At 42.7% G+C, this 11,685-nt stretch overlaps 1 protein-coding gene across 2 annotated transcripts in view; it reads right to left on the bottom strand.

Moving 5' to 3' along the window:
* Positions 1 to 2,107: 2,107 nt before the first annotated feature.
* Positions 2,108 to 11,685, bottom strand: part of Klhl2 (kelch like family member 2) — an 87,939-nt gene continuing 78,361 nt past the window's right edge. For both annotated transcript variants that reach the window (XM_048330313.1, XM_048330314.1), the window contains 2 exons: positions 4,276 to 4,419; positions 2,108 to 2,900 (listed from right to left, as the gene is read on the bottom strand). In XM_048330313.1, coding sequence (XP_048186270.1) covers positions 2,872 to 2,900; positions 4,276 to 4,419 — 173 coding nt within the window. In that variant the 3' untranslated portion in view covers positions 2,108 to 2,871. The remainder of the gene's footprint in view (positions 2,901 to 4,275; positions 4,420 to 11,685) is intronic.

The following is an 11,685-nucleotide window of genomic DNA, read 5'->3' as shown; positions in this document are numbered from 1 at the left end:
ATGACCAACTGCCATAGGGTTAGGGAGGTTATGTCCAAAGTCTGCGAAATCAGTTTACATGCCTGGCTACTGACAAGCCTTGGCAAAGTGCTTCCCAGCTAGCTAGTTCTGTTTCAAGGATACAAAGTGAAGATGTGTTTGGCCTATCAAGTAGTTCAGATTTTGTTAACCTAGACAGCAAATATACTTTAAGAAAAGCCTTTTAGATGACTCTTGATAAGGTTGTTTGTCCTGGAAAATTAAGTGTTTAGAATTAGAAGTATGAAATGAAATACACTTGTTCTTGACCCACTAGAATTAGATGTGTGAAATGAAATACACTTAGTCTTGACTCACTAGAATTAGATGTGTGAAGTGAAATGCATTTGGTCTTGACCCATTCATGTCTCAGCACCAACAAACTCCCTGGACTTTGCTCCGTGACAAGAGTGTCCTGTTATTCACTGGTCCTCGTTTGATCACAGAGGAGTCCATGCTAGTAAGGTAACTTGGACTGGAGCCCTCAGAAAGACCAAGTGAATGGGGGATCTGAGCCGCTTCAGGGAAAGGGGAAACTTCAGGGAAGGGGAAGGAGACTAGAAAAGGCAAGCTTTATGGAAAATCCTGCGTAGGATTAGATAACCTTCTGGTTTGTGAGCATGGGAAGGTGTAAGAAGGTGGCACGAAATGAAAACCACAGAGAGAGGAGGATCACGGAGCGCTGGCGTGGAGCTCATTGGTCACAAGTTGTGGGAGGCAAGCCTGGCCTTGGAAAGTATGCCACTGCACAAAGGACATGGCATGACAGCATATGGCATGCCTAAACCACGCCCTGGGTCATGAGCTCCTCCACCTCAGGTACCATTACACCTTTCTCATTCTTGAGAATGTAGCCAAAGAACCTGGTAAACAACTTAACCTTTAAGTTACATTGGGTTGCTAGGGTGACTAGGGTATTATAATTAGTTAAAAATGTATATAGGCTGCTAGCAGTGCTTCTGCAATAAAGTAGACTTGTCCCTCGAGACCTGTCTCCAGTGTCTGCACCGTGACTCCATTGTCCTTACCTCCCCCCGCACCCCCGAAGACCACTTCCGATGAAGTAACAACAACAAGCACCAGTGGCTTCAATACCCAGCACAGCCAAGTACAAATGGGCCGGTGGTACAGATCTGCCAATGGAACCTGAAGTGTAGGCACACTTGGTGAGGCTGAGTGCACAATCCGCTGCATCTACTCTCCAGGTAGGTTCCCAGGTACACAGCGCCAGAACCAATCCACCCACACCTAGTGCTTTGTGTTGAGAATACAGCGCAGCCCAGCAGAGGTGAGATCTCACATGGTAGCAACAGCTGAGAGCTCCAACAAAAGTGACCATATTTCACACCTAATGGAGGTGAGCCATTCCAAATCAACCAACCAGTCGTTGATAATGGATTTGTGGTGCAGCTACGTTAATGGGAAAATTCATATTTCAAATAATTAAGTTTTCATTTATAATGCAAAGTCAACTAAGTGACATGGTTCTGCTTCAATATGAACAATCTATTATGTTACCATACATTCCTTCACTCATGACTATCAACTGTTTTGTGAACAACTCATGCTAACCACTTAAATTCCTCTCCTGAGAAAGACCACATCTCATTGATAATTAAGACTTATCCTACAGCTGACTGACAAGAAACTAAAACTATAGATCTGTGAAGTTAGGCAATTCACACTTAACACAAGAACAAAAAGATTCAACAGGCAATTTTCCCAATGGTAAGCCAACTAGAAACAAATAAAGAACACTGTGAAACAAATAATATACAAACTTTTATTCAAAGAGAATTCAAGAAAGACATGTTTTGGTCATCTTTAAAGTGAGATTCTTTGAAGATCTCAGAAAAAACGATATCTGATCGGTGCATGGCTACTCACAGAAAGCTCCCGTCTGTTAATAGCAGCTAAATTTATACACACAGAAAAATTCTTAAGACCATGCAAATTCAGTTAAGTTCCATACATTCATTATATTCATCAAAAAACCTGCAGGTATGTTCATGCCAAAGTGTTACTTTAAGAAAATAAACATAAAAACACATCAAAACATGACCAAGATTAAAGTAAAGAAAATAATAAATAAGCATAATTTATATTTTATTTTAAAAAGTTTGGCATCACACATTCAAGTGTGTTACACCAGATTCATTCCTCAGAAGTGGCATGTTTAAAGTGTTAAGCATTGTTAAATATCAAAAAATACAACTCTGTTTTACAATGTGGTACTGGCATAATTCAAAGTACTGTGCCGATTATAAATAGTATAATCAAGTTTCAAACATGTTTCCAACATATTTAAAGGAAAGCATATAGACACACATTTATATGCACACAATTTATTATATTCATGTAATCAAAGATATTTATAAAAGCAAACAGTTTTATCCCTCCACTATTTCATATACTTACGAAGATATTTAGTATCTGCTCGATGATATTCAGTTCCTGGGTATGCAGATTTGCAGGAGAAGGAATAGAGATAAAACTGAATTTTACAAGAACACACATTAACTTGATTCTCCTTCACAAAATAACCCACAGTCGTTCAGAGCTGATAAGGAATGGTCTTTATGAAAGCGACTGTTGGCTAAAGACTAAGAGTCAGTACTGCAGCCCAGATTTCTTATTCAAACCCAGTCAGCTGCTGCTCTTTGCAGAAAAAGCCTACACGGTGCTTCTGCCGAAATTAATCTTCAGGATCAAGGCCTCTAAAGGCAGACGACCTTATCTTCCGCTGAGACTCAAAGTGCAGCAACAAGTGGAGACGTGTTAGATTCTCAGTCACTTCAGAAATACCTGAAGCCTGTTTCTCATGGATGAATGTGCCAAAAATGTCCTTCAGGCTCATAATGGTTTATCAATAACTGTGACCCCTGGGCAAAGAAGAGAAGAAATTAAACAGACATCACAGGCAGCATTCTGCATCTCTGGCAAAACACTGCATTCTGTACTACGAAAGCTTTAGGAGCTAAACACATCTTGCTGCTTCAGAATCACTTCCTTGTGGTCATAGGGGACCAGCACTGATGCCCATGTGAGTGAAATCTCTGCTTAGCCCTGAACCAAGTCTACATCAACTTGTTTTGCTCTTTGTAGTTACTATTTGGAGAAAGTAATTTTATTCACTAAATGCTAAGATTCACCTAATAATGAGGCAGAAAAAGATGGTGTGTGGGGAGGGAGATAATGGCTATGTTCATTGCCTTGATTGTGGCAGTGGTTTCATGAGTCGCTAGGTATAGTGTGGGGCCCCTGTCATCCCAGCTACACGAGAAGCTAAAATGGGGGTAGAGGGAATCCATTTCAAGCCAGCCCAAGGAGAAAGTCTGTGAAGCTCCATTTTAATGGAGGAAGCCTGGGCGTGGGAGCACATGCCTGGCATCCCAGCGAGGGCAGCAAGTGCAAAACAACAGGACCGCAGTGCAGGCACTGGGCAAGCCATGAAGTGAAACACCATCTCAAAAATAACCAGAAGGGCTGGAGGAGTGACTCAGCTGCATAGGACCTGTCTAGCAAGCATGAGTACCTGGAGTTTAAGCCACAGTACTGGGGGGGAAAAAAAATTCACCTAAAACTGAGTCCTGTTATTAGGGGCTCTACTACATGGAGTTCTTCTAGGAACTATTGTTTTGGATAATCCATAAACAATGATGGTTTATTAGTGTAAACTTCTTCATACATTGTTAGATCAGTTTTGTTACAGAAACATTCTAATATTTTAAGATACCGGGTTACACATGCAGTATGCCGCTGTAAAGACTCACCGTTATATATAAATTCCTCTCACTTCCTTACACAGACTTGAATCCACAGATAGCATTTTATTATTCAATGCTATACTGCAAAGATTTAGGATTTTAACTATAAACAACTGTGTAATAAGAATATAATACGAAAGCTTGATTTCGTGGTCTACCCAGCAAATGGAGATTATCTTAAGAATAAGATTAAAACTATGCTTTAAGAAAGGACTTCTTAGGGCTGGGAATATGGCCTAGTGGTAGAGTTCTTGCCTCATATACATGAAACCCTGGGTTCGATTCCTCAGCATCACATAAACAGAAAAAGCTAAAAGTGGCGCTGTGGCTCAAGTGGCAGAGTGCTAGCCTTGAGCAAAAAGAAGCCAGAGACAGTGTGCAGGCCTTGTGTTCAAGCCCCAGGACTGGCCAAAAAAAAAAAAGAACTTATGAACAGCCAGGAAGCCTATGTTGCCTTGTGAGAGAAGTGTGATAAAATGGGTGCTCTCACCTGCGTAACTTCTCCCAGTGCTCATACAGGAGGACACAACCGTCCACTTATCGGTGGTCGGGTTGTAATATTCTACTGACGCCAGGTTACAGGAGCCGTCGTCCCCTCCAACAACATATAACAGACCATTAACGGCACAAACGCCTTGAAAAGAGATAAATGGAGATATAAAACCATCATTTCAAACCTCTGGGTGACTATGAACAACCTGCACATGCTTTTGGGGGGGGGGGGAGTGAGGCAGGAAGATTTCTTTCCTTGAAAAGAGGAGGTGAAGATGTTACATGAGTTTAACTCTACTCCTAAGCTCTTTTGTATCAGTATATCCTTTGTGCAGTAGTTGTGTTCTGCTTGTGTTGTTTCGTTTAATCTTACTTTGTAGGTTAGGATCTATGTTCATATCTTTTATTTAAAAAAAAAAATAGAAAATTAAAAGCCAAACTCTACCGGGGTGGGAATGGGGCCTAGTGGTAGAGTGCTTCATGCTTGCTAAGCCCTGTGTGTGTGTTAGGGCTGACCTGAGAACCTGAGTAACTAAATATTAAGTTTTAGTGTAAAATTATAACAGCTTCTAAACCCTGGTGATGACCCCATGCTGGAGGGCTGCACCCCCACCCATGAAACTAGTTTCTTGTAGTTTGACATTTAAAAATATATGGGCTGGGGATATGGCCTAGTGGCAAGAGTGCCTGCCTCGGATACACGAGGCCCTAGGTTCGATTCCCCAGCACCACATATACAGAAAACGGCCAGAAGTGGCGCTGTGGCTCAAGTGGCAGAGTGCTAGCCTTGAGCGGGAAGAAGCCAGGGACAGTGCTCAGGCCTTGAGTCCAAGGCCCAGGACTGGCCAAAAAAAAAAAAAAAATAGGGAGCCCTTCTTCCCCTCTTTACCTAGTACGTAGCAACCATGGTAATGGACAGTAAAAAATGATCATAGTCGGGGCTGGAGATATGGCCTAGTGGCAAAAGTGCTTGCCTGGTATACATCAGGCCCTGGGTTCAATTCCCCAGCACCACATATACAGAAAACGGCCAGAAGTGGCGCTGTGGCTCAAGTGGCAGATTGCTAGCCTTGAGCAAAAAGAAGCCAGGAACAGTGCTCAAGCCCTGAGTCCAAGCCCCAGGACTGGCCAAAAAAAAAAAAAAGATCATAGTCAAAGACTATAGACATAACCATAATAGTAGTAGAAATGCCATGGTAACTGTTGGGTTGGATTATTTATGATTGAGTACTGGATTGTTTTAGTCCACTCAAGCTTGCTTAGTAGTAATGGGAAACCATGGTAGCAACTGTTAAAATCAAGTACTATGTCAGTCTGACCACAAAATTCTGCTTCTGTAAACAGCTTGCTTAACCCATTTGTGACTTGCTCTACCCCCTGCATCAACCCCCTACATCTGTGCTAGGTGACGACCTGCTGTCAGTTCCTGATACCAAGGCTAATTCCTGTTATCAAAGCCAAGATAGATCATTGAAAGGGTAGAGAGCCAATAAAAATAGGACAAGACTTGCTTGCTAAATGTCATCCAATCAAGTATCTGCCAAGTTGGAAATACTCTGCCACTGTTGTAATCACAATAAAAACCCTGCCTATCTGAGGATCGGGGCTCTCAATCTCAGATCTGCTGTGTCAGTGATGGTTGAAGAGTTCAGGCTCGAGCCTGCAATAAAGATTCTTGTGCATTTGCATCGGAATCGGCTCCTTGGTGGTCTTTGGGGACTGGAAATCTAGGCATAACAGCTTGGGGGCTCGTCCGGGATCCCCAAGACCCCAGGACCCCTGCACCAGAGAGCCGGGCACCGATTGGTGATACTTGTTTGTCTTGTCTGTTGTGGTGCCATTAGTAATCAGTAATACTTTGTAAGGTTGGCATAAGACTTAAGCGGACACGCAGGTGGGTCGTCAACTGGGCATCTTGCAAGACGTTCCAGGCCCCCTTCTAAGTAGGGAACAAAGTCCACTCCTCACTTAGTATAATCAATAGGAACGAAGCGGGTGGCTCCCTCAGCACAGTGGTATAAGGCCAACGTTCCAGATGCAGTTCTTCCTCCTCCGGGTTTTTGTTTGTGAGGAATCTGTTTTGTGTCTTTTTGTGCATCTCTCTGGTGTTTGGTTTTGGCTGTTTGTATCTACTTTCCTGAAACTCACGATAAGATGGGACGGACTCAGACAACCCCTCGTTCTCTTCTGATGGACAATTTCAAGGACATGAAAAGTTGGGCACATGACTTGAGTATAGAAGTGAAAAAAGGGAAGGAAACTAATCACCTTTTGTTCTACGTCCTGGTCTGGCAGGATTTGGTGGAAAACCTGGTTAAGGCCCTTTCTACCCCCTTCAGAAACAGCTTACAAGGAAGACATGGGACATGCGGCCTCTGCGGGTATAGAGTCCAAACAGCCTCCCCAGGTCCCCCAAAATCTGGAGGACTGAGGGGAAGAGAGATCAGCTTCAAGTAACCATTTTCTTCCAACTGAAGGCATTTAAAGGTCAATTGATCTGTAAAATGCTCTAGTCAAAATTGTGCTGAGACTACAGTCTAGTACTGATGGGCTGAGTGGTGGGCTAAGGCCCAGGGAATCCCCTTCCAGCTACCTTCAGCAGAAAAGTATTTAGTGTGCTAAAATGTCTTGCTAAAACTAACAAGCCCTGGTAAATGAGGCTGAAGAATGTTAAAGTCATTTGTTAAAAGTTCTTTTGTCTTAAGTCTTGGATGGTTATTGCAAGAGTAAGATTGGCATAAATACCTCTTGCCACTGGAAAATGTATGGCCGATATTTATTTTGCACGCTTTAAGATCTTTTGCATGTGTATGTGTGTGCATGTGTGAGTGTGAACATGTTCAAGATTAAAACTGTCACTATAATGTAAAAATGGGTAAGTTTAAGTTTAAACTCAAACATCATCAAGTTTGGGCCTTACCAAATGTTTTAAAGGATTAGTACATAGTTTAAAAAAGAAAAAACAGTTAAAAGATATCTAAGGATTCTTTAATTTGCAGTTTTAAAAATCTTGTATCTTATTGCATAATGCTATTTACACTGTAATCAAGATATTTTGTTTAGCAAAAGACATTGAGAACAGGGGTTCCCAAGGAAGACGGCGGAGGAGCGGCTGAGCCCTTGCAGAGCTCCCTCCGATATTGTAGTTTTCTCACCCCATAGAAACTGTTTCTCTGAGAAAGACAGCCAAAGTAAGTTCTAACAGTACAGGGATTCTGAACAGGAAGGAAAAATCGACTTTGCTGGTCTGAAAACACAGATTTGAGCTCCAGGCGGCGTCCCGCCGCCGCGCCAGCACCGGCTCCGGCACAGTGCCGGGCACAGCCCCCCCCCCCCCCCCCGCACTCCGCACAGCTAAAGCGTTAAATACTCCAGACGGCAGCTGAGCACGGAGGACCTGACATCGCAGAGACAGCGTGAGTACCCCACAAAAATTATCCTCACTTGTGCCCACAGTCCAGCTTCTGGAAGGCATCCCTGTCCCCACCGCCAGAGCAAAACGCCATCTTTGCCACTGGTATAGGGTCAGACCAGACTGGAACTGAAGCGGGCCTGGGGAAAGCGAGGTCAAAAAAGCCATCTTTTGGGCTGGGGATTTGGCCTAGTGGCAAGAGTGCCTGCCTCGGATACACAAGGCCCTGGGTTCGATTCCCCAGCACCACATATACAGAAAACGGCCAGAAGCGGCGCTGTGGCTCAAGTGGCAGAGTGCTAGCCTTGAGCGGGAAGAAGCCAGGGACAGTGCTCAGGCCCTGAGTCCAAGGCCCAGGACTGGCCAAAAAAAAAAAAAGCCATCTTTGAAAAGGGCAGGAGGGGCGGAATCAGTGAGAACCAGCTCCGCCCAGAAGAACGCCCCCTGCCCTGGCGGGAGGCTAGTCCGGGGCTTAGCCAGAGATGCCCCGCCCTGCCCGCCGGAATTCCTAAACTTAAAGCAAAAGCTGCGAGCAGCTACCAGGGGCATGGAAACAACAGACGGAGGAACAAACAGTTCCGGGGACAGCTAAACGGTCCCGTCACAGAGGAAGCCCAATTCTCAGCCCAAAAGGGAGCTGCATTCCATACCCATCTATGCCAAGGAGGCCGCCTCCCTCAGGCAAGCAACTCTCAGTGGAGCAAAACAGGCCAGAGGCGCCCCGCCCTGCTGAGTTCACAGCCTAGTCAAGTCCAGGCATCAAAGGCAGCGGCCCCACAGCAGACAGAGGAGCCACAGTTCCTGAGACTGCTCACGTCCCCATCAACAGAGGACGCCCAAGGCCTGCCTGCAAGCTGTGCGAACCTCAGAGACCCACGATTGCACCAACAGGGGAGAAGGTCAGCACAGAACCACCCCTTGCCAACTGAAATCAAGTCAAACCAGCCAATCAGGAAAATAGACTGCAGTCCATTGCAGGGAAAACAAGAGACTGGTTTCTTTCTCTTTTCAAACATTTTTTTAAAAATTTTTTTTTAATTTTCTTTTTAATTTTTTCACACCTGAAACATCATTGGTTGTTTTTTTGTTTTTTTTTTTTTGGTTTGTTTGTTTTTTGTTTGTTTGTTTTCCATTTTTACTGGTTTGTTTTATCAAGTTGTTTTTTTTTTGTTTGTTTTGTTTTTTTTTTTTTTGGCCAGTCCTGGGGCTTGGACTCAGGGCCTGAGCACTGTCCCTGGCTTCTTCCCGCTCAAGGCTAGCACTCTGCCACTTGAGCCACAGCGCCGCTTCTGGCCGTTTTCTGTATATGTGGTGCTGGGGAATCGAACCTAGGGCCTCGTGTATCCGAGGCAGGCACTCTTGCCACTAGGCTATATCCCCAGCCCTTATCAAGTTTTTTTTGTGTTCATTTATTTGTTTGGGTTATTCTTTTTCTGTTATTTTCCTTTTTATTTACTTATGCTTCCTTTTTAAATAATTTTTCTCTGTTATGTGTATCTGTCTTCCAGTATTTTTACTTCATTTCTCTCGTTGTGTCCTCTTCCTTTAAAAATTACTTTCCTATAAATAACACCTCCACCCTTTTCTGCTAACTCTCCAGTGTCTGTCATTTTAACATTGTTCTTTCTACTGATTCTACTCTTCTCCACATTTCCACGTCACTGAAACTAAACCAAAATCACCCCCCCCCCCAATACATTTTACTCTATTCTCTTTACTACCTTCAACTTACCCTCCTGACTTACTGCCTGGACCTCCAGGTTCCATTGACTCCTGGTTATTGGATAGAGGGTATCCCAGCTTAATACGAGTTAATCAAAGGGGTTCATAGAGAAAGCCAGTCCTAAAAGAACTTAATACAAAAACAAGAATTGCATATAGGGTTGTAACAGTAAATAAGTAACTACTGAATACAGGTCCCAGGATCGGTTGTTATATTGAAATTGTATTCTTTAGGAACACCAAATCTAACTTTATAGACAGGTATACAAGTTATCAGTATATAATTGTGAAATTGTAAGATTTACTCAACAGTGCTTGGTAAGGGCTGCTTTGGGTCTTAAACCGTGCTCACAGGTGCTGGTAGACTGGCATTCCCAATTCAAATGGGCAGAAGAAACACAAGAAAGATGGCAAACAATGAAGTCTTATCCCCCACTCAAAACAAGCAGGAAGCAGAGCAGTCAATCAAAAACATAGAAGAAAACCCCCAAAATGCTCTACAAAGTCTACTGATAAACATGATAAATGAAAAGTTTGAATCTCTTCAGTCAATTATGTTAGAGCGTGAGGAGGCAAAGCAAAAATTAATGGAGAATTTCATGGCATCCACAAATAGAAAGATAAATGAGCTTCAAGAGTCAAATGAAAAGATAGCTACCCAGCTTAAAGATTTGAGAGACAACACTCAAAACCAAAGTAATGAAGTTAATGAAGTAAAGAAGTCCATACAGGACCTAAGAAATGACATGGAAAGCATCAGGAAAGACCAGTCAGAAGGAAAAGAGATTCGAAATCAAGTAGCTAGCCTACAGTCCCGACTAACTGAAGCAGAGGATCGAATCTCAGGAGCTGAAGATTCCTTAGATTCTATGGAGAAAGATCAAAAATCAATACAAATCCAGTCCAAGCAACAAAACAGATCGCTACAGGAGATTCAAGACACGATCAGGAAGCCCAATTTAAGGATAATAGGTATTGAGGAAAACTTGGAGAAAGAGGTTAATGGCATAGGCAACCTATTTAACAGAATATTAGCTGAGAACTTCCCAAACATCCAGAAGGAAAGGCCTATACAGATACAAGAAGCATTTAGAACCCCAAGTCGACCAGACCAGAATAGGACTTCCCACCGACACATTGTGATCAAAACAGCTTCAGCAGAGTGCAAGGAAAAAATACTCAAAGCTGTTAGGGCAAAGAAAACAATCACATATAAAGGAAAAGCAATCAGAATTACCCCAGACTTCTCAGCAGAGACCATGAAAGCAAGGAGAGCCTGGAATGAAGTATACCAAACTCTAAATAAAAATAACTACCAACCAAGAATTCTGTACCCAGCCAAACTCTCCTTCATAGCCGAAGGTCAAATAAAAGTCTTCCACAATAAGGAAAAACTGAAACAATATATCTCCACCAAACCAGCTTTACACAAAATCCTTAAAGATGTACTATACAGGGAAAATAGTCAAGATCCCAACACAGACAGAGAAATGAACCCTAATTAGTAAACACTAGATCAAGAAATGGGAAGACACAGCTTTAAACAAGATAGTGATAATGAAAGGAACAAACGATCACCTCTCAATCCTAACTGTCAACATTAATGGACTTAATTCTCCAATCAAACGACATAGGCTCATAAGTTGGATCAAAAATCAAGATCCATCTTTCTGCTGCCTCCAAGAGACACATCTATCCAGCAAAAGTAAACATCTTCTAAAAGTGAAAGGCTGGAAACAAATCTATCAAGCAAATGGCCCCCATAAGCAGGCTGGAGTTGCAATCCTAGTATCAGACAAAATTGACTTCAAATTAAAAAAGGTAAGAAGAGACAAAGAAGGTTACTACATACTAGTAAAAGGATCTCTCCAACAGGAAGAAATCACCATCCTAAATATCTACACACCAAATGCAGGAGCACCCAACTTCATCAAACAAACACTACTGGCTCTAAAAACATTCATAGACCCAAACACAATGATAGTGGGGGACTTTAACACTCCACTATCACCTCTGGACAGATCAACACGCCAAAAACTAAACAAAGAAACCACAGAACTAAACAATTGCATAGACCAACTAGACTTAATCGACATCTACAGAATATTCCACCCAGCAAGGACAGAATACACATTCTTTTCGGCAGCACATGTAACATTCTCCAAAATAGATCACATCTTAGGGCACAAAGAAAATCTGTACAAATTCAGAAGTATCAAAATCATTCCCTGCATTCTTTCAGACCACAATGGAATAAAATTAGAGCTCAACTCA

This window comes from Perognathus longimembris, chromosome 21, assembly GCF_023159225.1.
Source record: "Perognathus longimembris pacificus isolate PPM17 chromosome 21, ASM2315922v1, whole genome shotgun sequence".
NCBI lineage: Eukaryota > Metazoa > Chordata > Mammalia > Rodentia > Heteromyidae > Perognathus > Perognathus longimembris.
The sequence above is the reverse complement of the archived record's forward strand: the minus strand, read 5'-3'. Positions and strand labels throughout refer to the sequence as shown.